This window comes from Ptychodera flava, chromosome 2 (assembly GCF_041260155.1).
Source record: "Ptychodera flava strain L36383 chromosome 2, AS_Pfla_20210202, whole genome shotgun sequence".
NCBI lineage: Eukaryota > Metazoa > Hemichordata > Enteropneusta > Ptychoderidae > Ptychodera > Ptychodera flava.
Window position 1 is genome coordinate 38,190,631 of NC_091929.1, and position 24,967 is coordinate 38,215,597.

Sequence of the window (24,967 nt, forward strand, 5' to 3'; positions counted from 1 at the left end):
AAAACAGAGTCCAGGACTCGGCCGTGTGCGGGCGCTCTTGGTCACCGACAAAAACTTTAAGGTCCGACGGAGCGCACAAAGTTTCCAAATTGGCCCAATTTTTACGGGTTTTTTTCTCGTGAATTTCAAATAAACAAACATGCTTTGCAGATATAGCTTACATTCAAGCATATAATCGATACAGCGGCCATCTAGCAGGTCAATTTTCGGATGAAAAGCCTCCAAACTAAAAGTAGGGTTTTGAAGTGCCTGAAAGTACACTTCGATCAAAGACTGGTAAATGTCTTAATTATTCAGAGTATATAAAACACGAAAATGTTGACAAAATTGACGGAAAAGCAATGAGTCTATTTGATAATGATATTTTAACTTTATTGTGTGCATTTAAATAAATACACTAACGTTCGTGACCGGCAATGGCCGTATTTAAAAATCTTTAATATTGCTCATACACTTAAGTGAAATTGCACAGAAATGAACTTGAATTCCAAGCGGTCTTGGGCATTTCCTGTGATATCTGTACGTTGTGTAACTGTCATTCTTTTGTGGATGAGGGGCGAATTATGACTGCAAGTATAGTTCACTCATGACTTGGAAATTGTTGTTATTTAAAATTTCTATGTTTGCGCTATAGATATTTAGTGCAGATAATTTCGTCTTATGATTAGTTCATTCGTACTGGCTATACGGTTTGTACGTGTCCATCAGATTACCTCGCCGGGTTCCACAAATATATTCAATATTCTCCTCATTATACAATGCAACGTTTGTGATTCGTAGGTTGGAAAACACTGTGCATTTGGCCAAAAGCATTTTGCAAAACTTAGAACTTAAGAGAAGGATGGAGTTGCAGCTTTTCCACTGATTTGGCGAAAAAAATGGTCTGTAAATTATCAAATATGGCAGACGCTTTCCATATAGCGGTAGTCACTATACTGTAAATATTGTTTATCAGAATGTAAGGGTCTTGTTATATAGATCCCTCCTCCTCGTCTGAGTCTATGACGTCACTTTCGTCCATGTGTTCATTTTCGTTATCACTTCCTTCACTGTCACTTTCAGGCACTTCAAGACCAAGTCGACCGACTTTCTTGGTTTTGTATTTCATTATATTGTCTATCTTTTTGAATGTCATGGAAGCAAGCATGTTACCGCCTTCGTCGCCGTCGTCGACAAAATCCTCGTTCATCCGTTTAATTTGTTCAAGTTGCAACGAATATTGCAGGTACGATTCTTTTCTTTCCGCTCGCTGTTGTTTTCTCTTCGCCATTCTGTCTTTCATTTTCTTATACTTCTCGCCGGCCGACAGCTCCTGTGTCGCCGGTGGTTCCTCCTCGCCCAGCGAGGGCGCCCTCGGCGGCGGCTTCTCCGCAGCGCCCTTCTTCTCCGCCTCTGAGATTCTCTTGAAAGTCGACTGCAAAATTTGCGAGGTCTGCGCCATCTTTTCGTCGATGTTATCAATCGTTACCGGAACATTTACAGGGTCTGCCGTCAGTTTCCTTGGCGTCGGTTCAAACTCGTAGTCGTACTCCGATTCCACTTCCGTCTCGTCGAGAGATTCACTGTACGTCCTAGTAAGATCAACAACGACATTGTCTTCGTCCTCTTCTTCGTCGCCTTCTGGTGTTGAAAGTCGACTCTCATCTTCTTCTGCGATTACTCCATCGTTTATTTTCTTTGGTCGCTTTCTCCTTCGTTTCTTCAAAGGAAATACAGTCAAGAGCAAAGGATCTGGAGGGGCTGTAGGTTTTGACTTTTTCGCTTTCTTCTTCTCGGGCTTGTGCTTTGAGCGATACCTCTTTTCGACTTCGTCGGTGTCGAGAGTCAGTAAGCTGCGGTCGTTCAAGTGCTCCTTGAGATACGACAAATCAAAGTGAAAGTTAACTGTCGGACGAGGAGGGGCGGCACGGGTCGCATGTCCCGGCTGTCCAATGGATTCTCGCGAATCTGTCATTTCGCTGTGCAGCGAACGCGAGTCGATATCCCCAGCGGTGCTGGTTGCATCGATTCCCTGCACAGTGGATTCGAAATATTCGTTCAGCATGGATGATGTGCCTCTCCTTTCATCCGGAGCGGGTTGGAACGTCACCGTCGAGGGCGCCTCGGTGAACACGGAGTTGTTCGTGGCTCTGATACCTTCTGTACTCTTGATGAATTCTTTGATTTCCTTGGCTAAGTTGGCTTCCAGGTACTCCTTGACGTCAATGAGGGCTTTGTAAGTCGGGGAGTGACTGCGTGGATGGAATCCGTGCGTTGAGGGCGCGATAATCGTAGGCTCCCGTTTAAGACTGATGCGTGTCCGTTCTCTCGCAACGAGAGGTTTTGATACCTGTCCGTTGTCCCGTGTGAAATTCCTAGTATTTAACCGTGTTATAAGCTTAGTACTTTCGCGCGTCAGAGAGTCATATAAAGATAGCCGTGACGGTAAACTTCGGGGCGATCCGATATTTGGAAATGCTCCTTTCGTATTAGGTCGGGATTTCCGAATCGGGAATGGAGATGACCTGGATGAGGTCGTAGAAATCCCGTTGGCGATTGACGGAAGCGCCGCTGTTTGATGAACATATCTTGCTTTTCGTGGGTTAGGCGAATATCCGTTCTTGTAATAACCATTAACTTTCTTCGGATAAGGTTCAGGAAGAAAGCTAACACTGCTCTTGCTCTTCTTAGTTGGACGTGATAATCGATGAACCGAATCCGTTTGGCCGTTGAAGTGCGCCCTCCCGGGGCTCAATGTGGCACTCTGCAGTTTCGGCATGAGCATAGCCTTTCCGTTCTGGCCCGGCCAGGACTGCACAGGACGCATTTCTGTAACCATAGTATTTCTACAAGGACCGAATTACGTCATCTTCGATAGCTGGAAAAGAAAATCACAAAAATGCCATGAGTTTCGAGTTAGAAATTATAGTACTCTTGAACTTTCATATCAACAGGTGGTCGACGAAAAATGATCTTGAGATAAATCCACACAATGGCTACGCCGCTTACTAGGTTTGGGTTTTCATATACTGAAGTATGTACACAGCACCCTCAAACTAATTTTTAAAGTGCGGAGCGATAATCCAACACCTTGGGCAGGAAATCTCCAAAACGTATTCATTTGAATTTAGCTTACGCGTATTGACCATCGAGGAAATTCTCGAGGGTCTGTGGCTTATCCTATCTATGCCACGAGGTAAAGTAGACAGCATAAGTGGTTGCTGGCTACCGTTATTATTTGCTCAACATTGAACCAAGACTGCCAATTTCCTCCTGATAATCCCATATTCAAACTGCGAGCTTGCGGGTTTACTTAACTCGACGTCAATAAAAGGCAATAGGCAATGCTTCTCGTATGATGGCGCTCTGACGACAGCTATCGCAGCTGTAGAGTACAGGTCACATTTTGAAGAAGTGCGAGTGTGTAAGAGAACTTTGAGGTTGTTAAGTATATGACGTCAGTGTAAAAATGTTTACGAGTGAGAACAACTGACTTCACATTTACAGGAGTAAGAGTCCTTTCATTATACTGAAGAAGGTTCAGGCACGATCTGGAAAAATGTCAAGCATTTGTCAACAAATATTGACTTGTATGTTCAGACGTTTACCCCTGCCAGCGCCACCACAAAGTGATTGCACTGTAAGTTCTACAGCCTCGCACAAAAAATATGCTCACACCAACTATATTCCAACCGTTCAATAATGATTTGCAATTTTCATGTAGAACGCGCCTTGGAGACAGATATTAGTCGGATTCTCAAATTTCTACATTTTTTTTCTGATCTACCACTTGTGGGGGTTCATTTTAAAGCTCTTGGAAAAAGGAAAAAATTCCCCGTCTTACTTTGCGCAAAATCCAAACTTTAATTTTCCCCATAGAGTTAACACAGGAATGGCGGCCATTTTGAATTACAAATATCGCAAAATGTTGGGTAAATTTGTTTCGCCAGTTAAAAACTTTGCACAATGACCCCCAATTTTTAATTTGTTGGTTTGGTAAGAGAATCGTTGAAAGTCTCATTTAGGAAAGTTGAGCAAAAGTTGAAGTTTTTCACTTTAGAGGCGCATACTACCTTATATTGTTTCATGACTGAAGAAAAATTTTGGAATTTTAAAGGACTTGGTCTAAAATTTTAGCAAGTTGATGGAGCGACTATTTTGAAATAAATACAAAAGTAGTGCATAAGCTGTTGAACCCAGTGTTTTTATTGGTGATCGCACACCTGTTTATTACGAATCACGGTTTAATTCTTTAAAAATTCGACATCAATTTCAAACAATCTCAATCGGATGCAGTGTGGTGCAATATTAATATCAACAATAACGATTATTATTTCAACAGAACACCAGCAATTTCAGTATTTATAATTTTGTCACATATTTTAACTGAGAGATAGAGTCGTCAACCTGTGAAACTAAGATCACTAAATGAACTAATGATCACCCTTTAGCTAAAACTACATGTTAAGATAGTATCTGTCTCGGAACTAGAATACTTTTGCTCAAACTTTCATCCAAATAATTCTCTTTCAAAATCAAGAATGAAAATCAGTTGTCATCGAGCAAACTTTGATACTACAAGTTACCTGGAGCTTTCTGACAATAAACGCTGATGGGCGGAAAGTAAGGTTCTCACAAAAACAAGACGGTGAAAATTTTCCTAACTTCAAGAACCTCAGACTGAATCCTATAAACTACATGCAAACACAATATTGTAAGATATTTTAGAGTCCAAATATCTGTACCCTGGGCGAAGTCTACCTGTAAGCGACATAAGACTAACCAATCAAGATGACAGTTCATGTATGTCAACATAATTCATAAAGGCTTACATGTAACTCTTATGGAATACGTTTCTCCATCTTAAGATCAAATGAATATCATTCCTGTTGACATTCACACCACAATATAAACTAAAATCACTAGCTTTTATGGCGATGTAGCCATGGCAACACTGCCTGTGAGTTATATGTCGACTCAAGCTGCTCTCGAACGCTCCTAGTAACATCATGTATGCGTTTCTCATGATAGAAAATCCCTATTGCTGTGATGGATAGCATCGGCCTAAAACACCTATACCATCACAATAACTGAGCAAACCCAGAAACCTCTGATCGGAATACACATTTAGTGGCACAGTAAATCATTTCCATGTCACATGCGATTTCTGTGTGATGTATTGCTTTCCCATAAACATCGCGCAGTCGCGAAAGGTCATAAAAAGAACATATAATCCCTGATGGAACAGAGTACATTCAGATATACATCTGATTTTAAAAATGCTGCCACCGATATTTTTATTATGTTTCGAATCTTTCATGCACTGCTTTAGAATCGAAAACAACATCATTGGTCGATATATGTCACGGACGGTATGAAATAACGGCAGTCACTGGAGTCTAAAAGGGAAGACACGACAATTCCTGATGATTTGAATGTTTCTACTTTGAGATTGATCAGGAAACTTTCCACACGATATTAGGTTGTAACCAAATATGTACTTGAGAAAAGTATAGGAGATTCAATATGGAAAAGATAAACATCTACTTTCATTGGATAAATTTGAAAACGGTTAGTTGCGAGAACAAGCACTTATCAAGACAGATGCTTTTACAATAAAGTAGATTTCATATCCGGTGATATGAAATGGTGTTAAGAGGTTATTAATATTCAGACCACGTATCGACATTAATCAGAGCCTCCGTTCGTTGGTCGTTACGTTGTTTGTCGTTACTTAGTGGTTTGTATCCGTGACTGGAAAACAGCAATCAAAATACGAATCAGTTCTCGCGTTGCAATATACTAAGTAAAATGCCATATTGAAAAGAAACAGGAGGTGTAATTTTCAGTAAGACACATGAATTGGATTTCCTACCTAACTCTATCAAAAAACGCGCGGATGGGGCCTCGTTGAAATTTAGCGTCCGATAGAATTATATACATAAAAGTGGACCGGTATCCCGCTAAGATTAACAAACTTAGGCACTCATAAAGCGACAAATGCCGCTTCTAGGTGTGTCTTGTTAAAGTGGATAAAGGGGTTGACAATGGCATTGTAATATTGATTGTTGGAAACCTCGGCCTCGCTTTTGAATGATTGATTGGTCGGGATATCTGTGCCAAAGTTTGCATCGAAGGGAACACAAACAGTTGATACAAACAAAACCTTGCAATATGGGACAGAGTATACACAGGACAAGTGAGAGAGTTTAATGACCCTAATGATTTGCGACTGTTAAAATAAATGACCGTGAATCCTTTTCTCTTAAACAAAAGCACGAGATTGAATGCAATACCTGTAAAATTTGGTTAGCTTTAGAAGAACCCCCCACTCCCTTAAATTTGGTTGGCTTTAGAAGACACACCACTCCCTTATATTGTCATGGAAACTGGCTGGTGCTCATTTATCAGGCCTGGGGCGAATATGTTTGACGTGTTCTTCTGTTGGTAGGCTGATCAGTTGGTCATTTAGTAGTTTTGCTCTTCCGAAACCACACACATATTTTAAGTTCAACCAAAAGGCATTCAACCGTACTTTCACAGGCTCGAAAAACTAATGGTGTGTCCAAAATTGATACGAGTAGCGATCCGCGAGGTAGTAAAAACTTTCACTGGGCCAGTGCGCTGTGTAAGGCGTGACCTTACGAACTGCAATTTTACGGGCTGCAGTCATCGGGCAACGCGGTCGCGTTATTTCACATTTCCGCGTGCATGGTTGTGAGAGACCGTTGCCATAGCAACAATTGCAAAGTGCCCCATCCGGGCAAGGTAGCTTTATGATATTGAAGTCGCGGTAAGCTTATCTGACCCGATAAAACATTTTCAGCAAGTTCTCCTGACATCGTGACCTTTTAACGAACGATGACGTCAGCAGCCAATGTTTGTCGTCTGCCTGAAATTTAAACAGTTTGCTAAGAGTCGGTCGCGAGAAGCTGTGAGGAATGTAAACTAAAGTCGCTATGATGAAATGAGGAATTCGCATCGCGAAGAAAATGTGAGTTTCTACAAAACTTTGTGCTGAACGTTATGCAAAATTATTTTGAATATTCGCTCATTCGAATGGCGAAGACGAGGCAGTCAAATAACCTTTGACAAATTATAAACGTGATCACTTTGTGTAAGTTACATCAAATCATAGAATTTTCTAGAAATTTTGCAGTGATCAGAGTTGGCGGCGTTTATGATATGTAGGGCCTTCTTTCATTCCTAACACTACAGCAGGGTACGTTCGTATCTGACTCCGATTGCAGATGTCGTAAAAGGGTCTACTTGATGACGTAAAATTTCCGATATTAGTCTGCTAAAAAATCCCCCCCCCCCCAAATGACGGTACTTTAGAGAATAATGCTTCCACAAACGGCTAAATTTTCACACGAATGTTTTCAGTGAAACTGTAAAATATGCATGTCCCGGGAATATACGACAGGCTCCATGAACGCATGCCCAAAACAAGACAAAAGTTCGTTTGCCGTTTCTGCCTGTCGTGAAGCACTGACGCGTGAGCGATGCTATATTTAGTAACAACCTGCAATCATCATTATCGCGACACACACTCGATGTTAATCAATCATATCAACAGACGATATCGTCCGAGCTGAAGATGTTTAATCGTTCTTGTGCCACTTGACATCCGTTTTTGCTGCCACGATTTCACCCTAATAAGAGGAACCGTCTTTCTCCGACAAATCTTTGATTTGACGACTCAATAGTTTCCCTGACATGTGCTCCTTCAAGCTTTGCATTCATTACGCTGTTTATCCTCTTTATTGGAGTTTCAACACATTTTTTATCTTGGATGGAGATGTGATATACAACTCTGTAGTCCATGGTTTATGACTGCGTACCAGCCTGCCGGTAAAATTTGGAATTTCAATATGTCTGCGACGCGTATCATTCAACAACAGTGTTTACTGACTAAGCTTTGATTTGGATGGAAACTCGCATAAACTCAAAATGTTTATCTCGTCAAGTTTGTTATTCACTCACAGCAAAGAACGCGTGTTCTGCATGAGACGGGTGAGTGCAACCCGATAGAACCGGAATGACTGAAGCAATGATCTCCAGAAGAAAAAAGTTCAAGTCAAGGGTCAGCTAATAAAAAATATTGACGTCAACCCATTAAAAAAGTTGCAAAGAGTCGAATGGCGCACCCGTTACCAAGATAGCGTTTCAGCGTGTAAATTACACTCCTGTGTCCATAGCAACGACTCCCTTTCTGCCGATGGCATAGTTTGATAATTACAGTTTAAAAACATGTCTTACAGCAGATCTAAGGTTAAATTGTTGTCATCACGTGAACATAGTGACGATATTTAACTTAAAATTTGCCCGATGAATGTAAGTAAACGAAATATGTATGTTTTCTTGAGGGCTAAATAATTCACAGAGGCTCCTGTAACGTCAGAGAAGCTTCGTAACAAAGTGCGATGCCTTCTACAGGTAATATTTCAACAAGTCGAATATTGGGATTGTCCCCCTCCCTCTTTTGTCCGCAAAATTCGTCAACAAAAGTGAAAAGATTTAATTTTTTAAGAACACCCAAAACTTGAATATCCTGTAGGAGATTATCTTATTGACTATCTGTTCATTGAGTTTTGAGTTTTGTTGACTGATCTAAGGTTCAAACATTGTGTTTGCCATCATGCCCGTTGGTAAAAGTCGTGGCTATAGCCCTGCTTTCAGGGCTTCGAAAATATTTGCCTTTCAATGCTATTGTTTATTTACGTGCTTGGGGTGTTCGCCCATTCAGCAGCTATGACAGTCGTTATTTCAAACCAGAAAAGTCTCTCGCAGTTTGACTCGCATTAATTTAGTGATAATTGACAAGCACCATCATGCATTCGCCCAAATGAAAAAAATAATCAACAGTCGAACAGTGCTAGTAAGAATCAACATCTCTGTGTCTCTGTCTGTCTATCTATCTGTCTGCCTCTGTCTATCTGTCTGTCTGTCTGTCTCTGTCTGTCTCTCTCTCTCTCTCTCTCTCTCTCTCTCTCTCTCTCTCTCTCTCTCTCTCTCTCTCTCTCTCTCTCTCTCTCTCTCTCGTCCCACACCGTCATACGTTATTCGCTGGTTCTCTGGTTTTAACGTCACGTCGAACCACATAAGCGATTGGAAATTGCATAATTAACCGCTAGCAGACAAAGAATGCAGAAATTTACGGGACTCTTTTCACCGCCTGAACTCTAATTTGTCAATAGGTCAAAATCCATTGTGACCCTGTGTTGAAACTGTCCGCAGGGTATAGGGGCTTGAGCGAATGTTGTATCCGCTGAGTACTCGATAAACAGAGTCTTGTTTACATAAACCTGTTTGTTGTATTTTCAACAAAAGCCTGAAATCTACATGTATGGCATGGAATATGGTTTCCACCACAATCATGGTTGGAATATGGACCCAAAACAAAAATTATAAGCTGTTCAACCTCATTACATGTCAACAGTGTCAGATAAGTTACTTTAACTATACTTGAACTTGTGAATTGTATTTTAGCACTTGACCTTATTCTTGTTGCATTTTTTCATCAACGGCACTCAGAATGGCAAACGCCTACAATACGTTCAGTTGTACCCCTTTGTTTTATATTGTATGAACAATGACGACACAGAAGTAAAGTTTATATATATCCTAGTAAAATATTAATGAAGTTGGATCGAAGTCTCCCCAGACAGAAAGAATAACAATTATAAATTATTTAAAAAGGACAGGGTTTCTATACTGCGTATTTATTGCATTCTCTTTGAACAGTTCTAATATATATCGTGTATTCGAGACAGTTTGACTCACACCTGACAATACTGTAAGGGTGATGTCACCATTTCAACCCTTCACAACAATAGAAGCATATATATGTAATGCAATACTGGCGGTCTTCTGTCTCTGTTAGTGATAAACCGATGTGGTAATGTATTTTTTCAGAACTACCTGCTTTTGTCGTCACCGTACGAGACTAAATTATTTTGAGCTTATAACCAGATTTTCACTTTAGTACAGGATTTTTCTTGTGTGAATTCGCCGATGCTTTAATAAAATATTTATGGCTTGGAGTCTGAAGTGGCAATTACGCACAAAGGTAAGTACATAATGGTTAAGTGGGACTAGGGACACTATCGATTTCCCAACTTCAACATTTTAACTTTTCTTTAACATTGGCGACATCATATTTTGTTTGGAAACATGGCAAAAATATGTACATTCATTGGTAGCAACCACAATATTTGACGCAAAGCTCATGACGATGTGACCTGCCCTAAACTTTACACTCATACAAGGTTTTTGCCGAACCTGACAACCCGTAAGCACCAATACGTCAAACAATGCCAAACAGAGCGAGCACTCGCCCCAGTGTCACCACATGTGCCTGGCAACGTGAAAGACCGCACTGACGAGATAGCGTGACCCAAATATTGACAACCCAATACATATCCACGGTCGGACAAAAACTGCAAAACAATTGCCATACGCTTTTCACCCTGAAAACATTGTCATTCGTCCCTGGCCAGCATTCCAACAAATCCGGCGCAAATAGAATGTAATGATTGTTGAATTCAAGATTGTAAATTGCGTATTTATGAATAATATTATCAATATACTTCTCGAAGTCTATTTTCATCATCTGAAAAATGAAGGAGTAAAAAGCACACGTTTTCTGAAGAATTGTGGTCAAAATTTAACACTATACCAAACATAATGAAACGAGATATATTTGAGTATTAAGCAGGTAAAACAGTAGCATACGAAGAGTAAAAATGCATGAACGTTGTATTTACGCAGACACGTAAAACATGTAACGGTAAGCGGTTTCACATTGCGGGTATTTTCCCGAGGTGCTGTAGAGTATTTTGACACAGAACGCAAAGCAACCAAGGCAGACAGTCGAATTACGGTAAACAGTTATGTTCCGTGCTGGCTGAACGAGGGAGCAACTCAGGCCGTGCGACTCTCTGGACGGGCAGGTATTTCAAAACAATACAGTGATATATCACGGTTACCTGTTCGTGTCCAGGACAGTCTTGGTGTTCGTTCGAGTTCCAATTTCCCGACAGCGTTGCTTGTTCATCGGTGTTCGGAGCTGCGGGGCCGAACGAGACAATAGCGACCCAGTGCGTTTGTTTCTCGGTGACTGCTTTACAGTCCGATATGTGAGCGTACACTACACGCCGTAACACTACCACTGCGTCACTTTTTAATCAATTAATATATTGTTCAAACAGCTTACCTAGTCCAACGAAGAAGAGGCCTGGCCACTTCAGGTATTTTATTTGTATAACGCCCGCGTTGCGTTTACAGGAGCGTTCTTAATCAAGTTAATTCCATTCGTCTCCAATTTCATCAATTTTCTAGTGGGAAGTGATTTTAGCAAAGTAAACTCTTTTATGAGCAATGAAATATGTTTAAATGTTATCATCATTTAACGATACCATGCAAACAAAATTATTTTATGGACGGAACTAAAACCCGGATATGTGGTTGATATGAAGATACGACAAACGAGAGCTATCAAGATATTGATCGGATATTTTAGCGATAGAACGGTTTCCTATCTTAGCTTTTCCAATTACAGAGGAGATGCCATATCAAGGGTGAGCCTCGTATTATCTCATTAAGATATTTGCACTATGCATAGTGTCTTTACAGAGTCAACCGACCTAACAGCCTCTAAGTGTTGTTTCCAGACAAGTGGTTTCGGAAATAAGATGACGTCTGAAACGTAACGTTTGCAAAAACGTTGAGCTTTTCTGTCAAAGTGAGACCGACAAAAATCTTAACAACGATAATTTTAATGGCCGTGAGGATGCTGCTGTTGATGGTGATGATGATGATGATGATGATGATGATGATGATGATGATGATGATGATGATGTGATGATGATGATGTGATGGTGGTGGTGGTGTGGTGATGGTGATGATGATGATGATGATGATGATGATGATGATGATGATGATGATGATGATGATGATTGATGATGATGATGATGATGATGATGATGATGATGAGATGAGATGATGATGACGGTGTGGTGGTTTTGGTGGTGAAAGCGTCAAAAACAATGATAACTATGACATTATCTACCATAACCATGACTACATTTTTCCATTTTCGACTACACTTTGATGACGATTACGCACTTCTGGCTGTTATTCCTTGGAATGCATAGTTAATTACCTTGTTTCGGGAATGTGAATTGCCAGGCTAGTATGCATGGCGTCATGAAAAAATGGCATATTTTGCCAGTCGCGCTCAGTATTAAAAATAACTCAAAAGACGATGTGTATGAGTAACACAGTTCAGCCAGAAAATTGTAACTTACACACACACAATGTGCCATTATATTAATGCAATCAAACTGAGTGTCTCATTAATTGTGCTGCCTTTATCGAATGTGTTGCTGATACGAAAGCGCGTGTTATATGAATTTCAGTTTTGTGTACTACTCATTATACGAAGATTGTATGCTTACACATAAATGTTGATTTTGTATTCAATATTGAAATTCGCCACTTGTAGCTTCGACATTATCATTTTTACCGAATCGATTAACTTGCGATATTGGTCTACGGTTAAACATGCACGTGCCAATGTAGTTATTGCATCTCTATTCAGATGTAACGAACAACATGAGACCTATGACGTCATCACATATTCCCGAAAAAATGAGAAAAAACGCTGATCTGGTTCTTTATTCCAGACTCCAAATTAAAATGAGCATATCATACAGGGCAACGGGTACGGGTGTCAGTTCTCAGTGAGATTCCTGGTGTGCCGGATGACATGTTATCGATTATAGAGTAGGCCTACACATACCGTGGCATTTCGGAAAGGCGAACGTAATGAAGACAATGCTGAGGCAGTTTGAAATTTGATTTTTTGTATTCAGATGATAGACTGGGAAGAATGAAATTTATATCTGTCCAAAATGCAGGGTGTCATTTCAAAGTTCAGTAGACTTTCATCAACTAAGTACGTTCGTACAGCGGCACATGATATCAGCCTTGGCGGTTGTGTTCAGAACTAGGTCAAATCGTCATTGTCTATCGATTTCTTGGCTTTAATTATATACTTGTATAGAACATACACGTTTATATACATTGCATTGTAATCTATCAACGACAGCGGTGAATTATGGCATATCACGGCTTACTATTGCAAGGTCACTGTCAATGCTGGTGCTGTCAAACTTTGATATTAATACCAAGCGTTTCTCAACACCTGGTTCTCGAACCAGTGGAAGTGTGAAGTGGTTGGACATTTTTATCAACTAAATAGATTCCCTGTTAGATAACTCTGATAATAAAGAGGGGCCTTCCAGCTTATCATTCAGTCAAGATTAACTATTTGTGGAGTTCATTGTTTTCGGTGTGCGAGGCTTTCTTACTTTACGTTTTAAGTCTTCTATCACAGATATGATATGAAAGTCAGTAAAATGGCTATTCGCGCCGTCACGTGATGAAAACAATCTAACCAAATAGGAAAAGGAACAAACGTTAGCAGATGTTTACGAAATCAATCGTAAACAAAATATCATCTTTATTCGCAATGGGGTTAAGATAATACAACTCCGAGTTCTGAAAGGAAGGTTAAACCTGCAAAAAGGAGCTCGGAAGCGAAAATTTACGGGAACGTTGCACTCGGAATACTGTTCTTTGCCCCCAAACGTTTATCATGACAAACGACCTTCTCGTATTGACATTTAAACGCACAGAGAAAGAAAATTAGATTGGATTAATCAGTTTGATCGACAATCACTCAGCTCCGAGCGATAAACAAACGATGCATCCCCGAACGGCGAACCTCCATTGCCGTGATCAATCACCAGGGACCCGTTCAATCAATCGCGCCAACAATATTGTCAATTCAATACACATAAGTCTAGAACATGCAAAGGCTTTTATCCGCGCGATCCTATTTAGCGTTACCATGGTAGAAGTCAACAAAATAAATTAAAGATATTATTTGTTGTTAATCACTAATCAATGATTATTATGATATAATTGAACTTTTCCACCGGGCTCTTCCAGTTTAATACGATGCTATAGATTGAGTAAATGCCTTGTGTTTGACATATATTGAGCGCACAGACGATGTGAGCTAATTCTGACCTCGACCGGCGACGGTGTAAGACAATGGGTTAGTCTCGCTTTTGCGCCAATTTTGGCGCAAAGGGAGAGAAAACATTGTTTCAAATACTCTGGCACTCTGGTAAAAGATAACGCAGACATTTAAAAAATCATAATTAAGGTAAAACATCAATGTCGTTCTTAGTTATGAAGATATTTGTATGCCAATAATTAATATATGTACAATTGATGTTACATAACAATGTCTACGGAACTGTGCGTTCCGTCAGACGCGCGACAAATATTGGAGATGGCCGAGGTTTCAGAAATAACGCTCTCTCACACGTGAGTGCTTCAATGGAAAACTTAGTCAAACTTCTATTTGCATGCAATCTACTAAGTAAATGCATTCTTATTTTTCTTCCGGTAAAATATTCTTTGAAGAAAATCGAGAAAGGCATTATTTTGCCATCGTCGTTGACGCGGAGGGCATGCATTGTGAGTCGTCGAAGATATTCCATTGACATTTGGACCATTAAAAGTTTAAGCTTACATAATACAATATAATTACATTACGTAATAGCTCCAGGTATCGCTGAAGTTGCTTTACAGGAACTCAGAAGTCGGAGGAAGCTTACAAAACCTTCATCATGAATAAAACAGAAAAAACGTTGCCCATTGAAGGTACATGTTCTTCTGAGTCCGACCTCCATGAAGGAAACAACCTGCACTCCTTGAAATAAAATTCAGAATACAACTTAAGGTAATATGCGCCTCGAAAGTGAAAGACTTAAACTTTTGCTCAAACTTTAATTTCCTCAATGAATGAAGTTTTAGACCATTCTCTTACCAAAGCAAGAATAAAAAGTCAGGGGTCACCGTGCAAAATTTGGTACTAGAAAGACAAATTACATAAGATTTCCTGATATTTGAAATTCAAAATGGCCGCCATCCCAGTGTTAACTCTATGGGGAAAGATAAAAGACGATTAAAAACTTTTCTTTCATCAAGAGCTTTAAAATGAATCGCAACAAGTGGTAGATCAGAAGAGAATTGATAAAATTTGAAAGACCGAATATCTGTCTCCGAGGTGCGTTCTACCTTAAACATTCTGATTAAAGCTGAAATATTCGGGAGATTTAAAAAGGTATATCGTAACGACCAAGCTATCGATTATTTCTCCGCCTTGAAGATCGACACAATGTTCGATTCTTTATGCAGAAAGAGAGTTCTCTGTGTTTCCTAATAATATACTCCATTCCGTTTCAATGGAACTGTTATTGAAATAGACACCACTGGTCCAACGAGCCAAGCCGTCCAATACCGACCACAATATTTAATTATTGAAGTAATAATCTCCAAGGCATTACTAGAATAAAGTATTTAATTCTGCAATTCATGTTAGCATCTAATGATGATGAATTGTTGTCCCTGCGAACCAAGATGAAATATTTTTAGCAAATAACAGGATTCTGACACCGCGTGATCGGAGGAAAGCAGCAATATGTTACTAGACAACGTTTGAATTTTATGTGTTGACGCACTCAGATTGGAATTCGCACTTAATGGTCTTTTTTATGAATCTGGAGAGTAATTGAAAATCGTGTTGATATAACTCCGTTTAAAGTCTTCAATACATAGCGGGGTTGGCATTTTTATTAACTACTCTAACCCCATGAGTCCATGGCTTATGATGACCCACATGCGCTCAATTCCTGGTGTCCTGAGAGCAATGCAAGCGTCCAACCTGTATAGCATTCGACGCGGACTGTTAGCAAGCACGTATGTTCGCCGTTGAATACGATTATTTCAGTGTGTATCTCTACCCGCATATCAATTACAAATAACATAATGCAGAAGGGAGTGGGCGTTTTTGTATATCCCCTGAGCGTTTGTTGCTTTTTTATTTTTGTTGCAATATGGCGCTCAATATTGTGCTGCACCGCACGATGTCATGGATACCTGGCATTCCAACAAACTCAATTCCTGCAGTAACATGAGTATAATTACTGTCTATAAAGGCAGATCTTGAACATGTCCAAACAGTTTTGAAGACACTATTATTATTTTTCAAGGTTATACACATTCTCACAATGAATGGGGTAGAAAAAATATGTAGCTCTCCACTGGGGCCTAATCATTGTTGACTTTTTGAGATTGAAGAGGGCCTTCTGGTGCGTTATATAATTTCATTTATGGCTACATGTTGGAAGGCAGATCCTTACTTGCGTTACCAGACATATGGGTTGCTAAAATGGTTGCGATTGGCGCGGGACTGGTTACCAATAAAATGAATGAGTCTAGTGAATTCATTAACGACCCAGTTTGCTTTGGGTTTGAAAAGACTTTTTGGGCAAAGAACTTGAAAATTGAGATACTGATAATATTTTTTTTTAAATAGTCTGCCCTTCGTACTTAATGCGCACCGCGGGACAACAAGCTGAAGCATGTCTTTAAAGAGGTTCGTCGCAGTTTTGTGCTGATAGACTGGCGTATATTATGACTGAGGAAAATGTAATGTTAATTACACTCCTCGAGATTGACAACTTTTCATTACATTATAAGCATTTTAGTTACTTTAGCGGTTTATGTTCAGAACAGACTGTGCGCGTACATGCACAGCGATGCTTCTGTGTATCAAGGTTCGCCCGACGTCGGTAATTAAAATATTCAGAATCACTTTATTTGTGTGACCAATTAATCATCTACACATAGAATTAACAAGTTAATTAATCTGTCAGTAATGATTTACTAATTCATCGACTAATCGATTACTCCACCCTACTAAACACTATGGTTTAGTGATCAATCAATTATCCTATAATTAACCAACGAAACAATGCTCCGGTACACGCCCTTTCACCTGTATCTCACTCAGCTATAGGTGTTCACTTTCACGGTCCCTAAACTACGCCATACTTTGATTGAACGCAGATGTGGCACTAGCTTACCTTTCAAAGTGAACCCGCTTGTCAAAAAGAAAAAAAGTAGTTTTATAAAATTCGATTTAGAGCTGCAAAAGGTTTTACTGTTGACTCCTGTAACGCACTGTTTTGTGCCAAGTTCACACGCTTATTTGCTTGATTCAAAAATCAACAAACATTGGCTACTTTTTCTTCGATTCAAATGACAATATGAATAGCATGGTATGATGGAAGAAAACCGACAAGGCCTGGAACCGGTTCACTTTAGCTGGTATCTATCGAGAATATAATAGCCACACATATTCTAGCTTGCGAGAACAAGGTGTTGTACAGTGTATTCAGAGAGCCTTTTTTCCCAATATCTATGGTATATTCTGCACGCCAACAATGCTCTTTGTTCCTGTGTTTCTGGAAGCGACTGAATGGGTAAGATGAAGTCGGTAAGGTTTTGATAAAAAGGAATTACTATCACGAGAGACTCTCCAGCTTGTAGGGTATTTGATGATGAAATGCCAGGGGAGGGGGAGAGGGAGAGAGAGGGAGGGAGAGAGAGAGAGGGGGGGGAGGGAGGGAGGGAGGGGAGGGAGAGGAGGGAGGGAGGGAAGGGAGAGGGGGGAGGAGGGAGGGAGGGAGAGAGACAGAGAGACAGACGGACAGTCAGACAGACAGACAAAGATCCCCGCCAACATTCGATATATTATGTTTTGTTGGACTGAAATATAGATTTATAATACCCGCGACTTGACTGAATCACAAAGGAAGATGGTAAGTTTTCGTAGAAAGTTTTAGCAAAAAATCACAATTGAACTGAAGTTCGTGCTAATTGATTAAAAACATTGCGACTGTAGTGACAGGCTCTTTCAGCGCATTGGCAAGCCGCTCATGTCAAGTGAAATTTAAAACCCTATCAATATGAACGAAAAGAGTTACACATGTTACAAGGGACGACCACATATCGACGTCACTTTGAAAATGCATGCGAGATAACCATACTTTAAAATCAACATTTCAAGAGAGGTTCATCGGATGAATTGTCAGTTTAAAACCGACGACAACAAAACTTGTTTAGTTACCTCTGCATAGAGAGGGCCACTCAAATAGCAACGGTTTTAAACTTTTGTTAAAACTTTCACTTCAATGTGTCTATTGTAGTCTTTGGTCAACTAGAAAATAAGTCGAAGGGACAATTCTATTCTACAGTGAATCCCTCTGAAGTAGCGTAACTCGAGGTTTAGTCTGTGTGGCGACATGTAGCATAATTCATATCGATTACAGATTGTCACTGTCAGATGGTAACACTCGAACTGTGCAAATGCCATTTTCGATGGTGCTCCACGACAACACAACGGCCTTGGAACAAACAAGGGCCGGTAAATAACTAGTCAGGACGTCGGTGTGACATACCGCTATCCTAGCAGACCACGTAGCTCAAAGCGAGCACACAAAGGGAGCGACAATAGCCGCATCGGCAACAAAGCAGCGAATTCGTGACCAGTGCGACAGGTAAACGTCTGAGCATAGTTACTGCCTGTCGAAGCCAAAACAGAGAACAGTTTTCTGACATAAAGCACTTAAACTGATACAGGAGTTTAATCTTATCAATTTAGAAGGAGATACGACAAATTAGCTGAGTAGATTTTTAGAGAATTTAGCTCCGATAAGCGCATTTTTTACTTTAATGGAAGACAGAGGACAAATAAAAGGCCGATTGTGATATGTGATTAGCGGCATTTTCACAAGGCAGGGTAAATCTTCTAGTGTTATGTGGGGTACTCTTGACTATTAGGACTTTACTGAATTCTTGCTCCCTGTGAGGCAGAATTTCGGCATGAAAATCTTGGGTACATTAAGGCTTTAAGCTTATTTGCGGCAATGCCGTAACCTTTCGTGTATTTTCCAGTACTTTCTTCGATTTGCAATTGTGAAAAACATTTTCTTGTTCTACACTCTCAACATTGTGTCGAAATTGTCCAGCGTCGGGCAAAAATTGTCGCCACAGCTTTAGGCTGTAATAGTTATCGTTGATAATTGAATTTTTCTCTTCCCTCTTGAAAGCCAATACTTTGTATTTCGACATGCTTTAGGAGAAGAAGAAAAAGTAATCGTTCTTTAAAAGCGAAATAATTAGAATATCACAAAGTAACAATGAAAGAAATAAAGTCCACGCTGTTTGAAATATCCTCGATTGGTTTATATTCCATGCTTCCTTTTTTGTCTCGAGGGATAATTTCATTGCTGATAAACTCCACACAATAATTCCCTTTTAAAACAAGTGAATCAATGTATCCTGTTAAAATCCAACCATTTTAAAGTTTGGATCTTTCATTTCAAAATGGCATGCACTTAGTGCTGTTACCGCAGTGCCGAGGGTTGTGATTGGCATTGCTAATGTAATTTTGGCAGGTATGTTCAAAGGTTTATAATAATAATTGGTTATATGATTGGCACGTCTAAGAACGACGCTGAGAGATGCAATTTACAACGAGAGGACATTTTGCCCCAAATCGTGCGTCATGCCACTCTAACGTTTGTTTTACCACGTCAGCGTACTTTATGTTTGTAGTCCTTGTAAGTAAATGATGAATAACCAAGATCCCGGTGACTCGACTGTCCTTAGATGACCCTCACTGTTCTACAGCGCTATTCAAACTGTGAAATCTTGATGGCCCATTCTTTAAAATATAACCTTCGGGATTGTTTACCGCGTACCGTGGCACTGGCCCCGGAATCGAGGTATATAAACAGTCCCATAAATTCGAATCGGATTGATATCGTAATGAATCTATGGAGAACTGAGTCCAGTCTGGTTTCGATAAATCAGGGTTGTCCAGTGTGGTGCTTTAAAGTATGCAATATTTCATGCGTTGTTTACATTATTGTATGTATATCATGCGCCATGTTTAAAGATGGATAAAGACTGCGCTGGGATATACGAGTATCTCTGATCCCTATAGCCCTGCCACTCCCTCGGTTGGGCTTATTTAGCTCAACTCCGCAACTACACACAGGACAGCCGAGGACACGGTACAGGGCCAGCTAAGGATCACAGTAGGTGTAACAGAAGCGAAGATCGATGTCTCTGGCAATTCTTCCTCTTTGAAATGATCCGACGATTCCCAGAATTAGTAAACACAGGAAATGATACTTTTCGCTCTCCTCACAAATCATCGACTTTGTTGTATCATGTGTTTATTTCTCTGAGTTATTATGTTTCTAACAGGGTGCTTGTCTTTACATATTGATGTCTGTGTGTCGTCACGGTGTTACTGCTCCCCTTAGGTAGCTACTGTTGCCTACGGGCTTGCGGCGTTGCCATGACGACAATTGCCCCACAAGTATGAGGAGAACGCGCTTAGCCTTGTCTAGCCAAGCCTTTCATTCATTACTATTAAAGGGACAAAGACGCCGATTTTGGTCATTTGTCGCGTCATAAAGCATTGCCATGACTTCTTAAATAGGTTATAAACCAAAATCGTGTATTATCTTGTACTTTACGAGTGGGTCTAAGGTTTTTTAGAACAGTCACAAGTAGCTCATTTGCATGTATTTTTGAAAACACCAAAAGTTACGTCACTGCTGGTACCAGTATTTTGTCTGTATGTGTTGCTGAAGGTGTCTAGTTGCCAACCCTTTCAGCGTGTATCATGATGAGTGATAACTTACTTCCCTGACGATGTAAATTTGACAAATCGGATAATGCGAAGACTTAGGCTATCCCTGTATCGGTAATGTGCCTTGGAGACAGATATTGGACTCCAATAGTTCACAATACTGTACTGGTATGCATGCGGGTTTTTCACTCATTTTGTAGCTGAGGAGTCAATCAATTTCACTACCTAAGTTTTGTGAAAATCGAACATTTTCTTTTCTCATAAATAGCTGCTATTTTGAACACAAAATATCGATAAATTTTAGATTTGTCACCGTGACGTTGTTTCTCTGGTACCAAAATTTGCTCAGTGCAGACGTCTAATTTTTATTCTTGATTTCGAAAGAAAATGCTCAAGAGTTCCCCCAGGCAAAGTTTGAGCGGAAGTTAAAATCTTTTAGTATCAATGAGCGTTCTACTTATTGGTACGGGCAAAAATACAGGACTCTATCTAGCATGATGAAAAGAATGACGTGAAGAACTGGAAAACGGTCTCTAATATTTCAGGCTACAGCGCATAGGAGTATTAAAGTAAAATATAGTTACCGCAGCTGCTATGTAAAGATTCGACTTGGGCCGACTCCAAATTACGGCCTTGTGCATGACGTCTCTGTCTTGACACCGAGGAAGTCCGCCAATGTTCATTTGCCCTTGATCATGGCATTTGTGTTTAGTGAGACCAAGGGCACTGTTTCTTGCGTTTATTGTGAAGAAAAAAAATGTCCTTAAAGTCAACTACTAGCTCAATGTATGTTGATGGATCATGTGTGTCAGGTATAGCATCATTATATCTGTAGGCAAGGTTTTGGTGTCAATCTAGACCGTTTGAAATATACGTGTACAAGTACTGTATTGCCGATATGCTGCTGTTCCATTAACGGTTTTATCATTCTGTGAGATGTTTTCTCGACGTATTTTCAGCATGCTTAATTGTGTGACTGATATCTGAAACGACGACCGCTTTCCGTGAATAATGCCAATTTGAAAAGATGGTAAATTTGCGGCTTTGAACCATGAACTTGAAAAGTTGGATAAAATCGTGTGCACCGCGTGAAAGTTTGATCACGGTTGTACCGGGAAAAGGTGAAAAGGTTGATCGCACTCTCTATTCATCGCTGGTGTGAAAGGACTGTGTTTTCCGTTAAAACGCGCGTCAAAATTTATGTCAGAGCTCAGACAGTCAGACATTAGGTAAACATTTGTAAAAGTTTCAAATACATCGACGTATGTACTACAAGAATAATGTGTTTCTCGGTAGATCGGATTTCTGGACATGTTAGGTCTTCTGTTTACTCTTGAATTCTCAATTGCATAACGAAACTAAAAATATACGAATCGTTGATATGTTATATGAAGCTGCAAACATGGTTTCGTAATGTGAATATACCGATGGAAAAATTGATAGTTTACTTGTCAGTGAGCCCTGGATAGGCATAAACCTAACCCATTAGAATGCACATTTCATATGTTATAGTCTGGTCGGTTCCTATTTTTTCACATGGCACAACTCATTTAACAATGTGCCAAATCGCCACAATGTGCACAAAATTACTTAGAATTCTCCTATTTTGTGGTTCACACCTGTGAAAGACGCGTTAATGAACCCATTCTAGAAATGCAAATTTGAAATTGACAAGTGGTAGCGAAACGTACAATACCTGAACGCTCTTGTCCAGCGTCTTGACTACGGCGTTGTTTGCGTGCCTGCCGGCCACTTCAATACAGTTTGTAATGTCACCACACCGATTCAATACCGTCAATACGTCGTTAGAGTGTTAAAACACAGTGGAAGTTTTGCCTTCTTCTCTCGTAGCTCCTTGTTGTGGTTTGGGAACGATTTGCGGGATCACAACGTTCGGTTGTTCTGTTTTGGGACTAATTTCTGTTACTGTCGTTTAAGTGTGTTATCATCGCTATTGATTAAAAATCAATGGTCAAAATCAATTATCAGCGAGTTCATAATTTAGTCAGATCACCGCTTATTGACGACTCTGAAACAAAGTAGCAGAAAACGTAAAGTCTCGTATACTCATACTGCGAAATGCTGATAGAACAAGAGTCTTGTAAACACTGCCTGTGTAGGTTATGACAATTGCTGTCCCTCCATTCCGTGTGGTTTGACGACACTCGTCAGTCAACAGTTCACCGTTCACACAGCCTGAGTAAACGCACGCGTCCTGTTACATGGACACCGTTTTACAGTGCTGTCTATCTCTTTGTGGAGTGACCAAAATCAAACAATTGAATAACAGTCCGCCGCGCCGGTCGCTTCGGAGCAGAACAGCTGGAACGCAGAGTTTTGGCTGAGCTTTGAAGAACGAAGTGGGAAGTCTGTTTACTGGTTTACTGTGTTCCTCCAACCTCCTGTAGAAGTCTCCACTTGGATAAATAGCGGCTCAAATGTCCACAATATGATTTCTCTAAACTCCTCGACGTCACGCTCGGTGTAGCGGAGCATGTCAACACATCTATTGTAATTCAAGAACTCAGAGTACACAGAGATTGGGGTTTACAACCTCAACCTTTGTCATGCGTTACTCAGTAAGCGCGTCTGGTTTTGAGTCCTCTTCGATCATAGCGGGCGCTAGACTATTTGTTTCCGGTAAAAAGAAATCAGTGGTGTAAAATGAATTTCACTTTATAAACGAAAACAGTCTACTGAAAAGAATAAAGTCAACAACAAATTACTGACGCAACTGACAACTTGGCTTCTCTCTGTTGTATTGAGGGGAGGGGTTCGTGGACAGGAAAGCACTGGGGTGTTTCTTTGGTCGGGAAAAGAAGAAAAAAATTTCCTCAGTTCTGGTAACTTTGATTGTCAACATTGTGTTATAGTGCGTTATATAAATGAGATATTTCTATACACATTGGTACCTCTCATGTTTAAAACTGTTCCATTAAAAACACGGTCCTCCACAAAGCGACCGTGTTAAAATATAATTTCTCTCGGTTCAGTTGGATAGTATAGAAACTAGAAATTGATGTCTCCACGTTACGATTAATTTGATACTTGGCATAGATAAACGGTGTGTAGCTGCCACTTCTGGCAGATCCATCATTATTTTTTTTTTTCAATCGAAGACTTTATTGGTATTTCTTAAAGCATGTTAACAACGTCAAAACTTGTTTGCCACTTTTACAGATCCATCATTAATGAATGAACGGAGTGGAACGTAATCCATTTATTAGAATGAGAGCGTAGAGAGGACGTCGACGTACATTTTCCATGGAGTACGAGGATAATAGAATAACAAAAGCGTCTCGAAACATGCACGTTGGTGGCGCCCTATCTGGTTTTTCTTGACTTCAATGCACAGTAAGTGAGGCTACCCACAATTCCCCTTGATTTGTTCACTCAGACATTTTTTGCTAAAGGCTTTTTCAATTTTATCAGTTTCTTAACAATTTTTAACTTACAATTTAAGTTCAGGATTATTTGTCAAGACTATGTTCCAAAATTATTGATTATGTTTACAATTCAAGAGTAAATTGAATGAGAAGTTGATGTTTGGAGGTGCTAAAAATTGCACACTTGTCAAGATAAAGTTATCAGCAACTAAGATGGTCTCATCATACCACCTGTCAGACATGCAAATTTCCTTTGTTCCGAACATTTAAAAAAATCGATATCCTTTCTTTGCCAATACAGATGCAACTTACTCCCTTAGTTTCCTTGAAAATATTGTATGGCTGTCAAAAATCTATGTCGACAAAATTACAAAATTGCTATCTCCTCCGCGGAAAAGGGGTTGATCTTCTCATTATTCACAGTGAAAAATCAGAAAATTATGATCATTAGGACTATGTTGCCAGAATTTTGAAATATGGACCGAGTTGTTCTGTGTACAGAAGAAATTTGCTTCAGTTCAGTGAGTGATCTCCGTGTGTACAGATCATGGAGCATTGTGGGTAGCCTCACTTACTGTGCAATGGTTGCATTTGGGATATTTTTCTCTGCATTATGCCAGTGCTCAGAGGTATGGCTTTTATACTCACCATTATAAATGTTTCAGTGTAAGAAACAAGCGGACAAACGTGGATGCACCATGCAGACAATTGCCTGATTTTGTGATTGAGGTACATACACGCCCCGAAAACAAGATATCTTCCAACTTTATCAAGGATTAAACAAGGAACTAAACTCACCGGGCACTGCACAAAGCTTAGTATTATTGAAGCAAATTTCCAAATGTTTAGTACACGTTTATGAATTCTGCGAGGAAAAACAAAATTTATCGATTTTCATGAAAACATGATAGTGAAACTTCATGCACTGGCATGACAACTGAGTCCACACACCCAGCTGAGCAGAGAGTATTGTAAAAAATTTGAATGTCATTAAAACTGTCCCTGAATT

The 24,967-nt window shown here is 39.9% G+C and overlaps 1 protein-coding gene across 3 annotated transcripts; it reads right to left on the reverse strand.

Moving 5' to 3' along the window:
• Positions 1-346: 346 nt before the first annotated feature.
• On the reverse strand, positions 347-23,138 carry LOC139120353 (uncharacterized). Of its 3 annotated transcripts, none has more exons than XM_070684695.1 (2): positions 22,269-23,138; positions 347-2,857 (listed from the first exon to the last, which is right to left on the reverse strand). In XM_070684695.1, the coding sequence occupies exon 2, from the start codon at positions 2,816-2,818 to the stop codon at positions 971-973; it is 1,848 nt and encodes a 615-aa protein (XP_070540796.1). In that variant the 5' UTR covers positions 2,819-2,857; positions 22,269-23,138; the 3' UTR covers positions 347-970. The 3 variants fall into 3 exon arrangements, with proteins under 3 accessions (XP_070540796.1, XP_070540813.1, XP_070540806.1); XM_070684712.1 differs by having other exon boundaries at positions 22,264-23,106; XM_070684705.1 differs by lacking the exon at positions 22,269-23,138 and adding an exon at positions 10,971-11,156.
• Between the last annotated feature and the right edge of the window lie 1,829 nt (positions 23,139-24,967).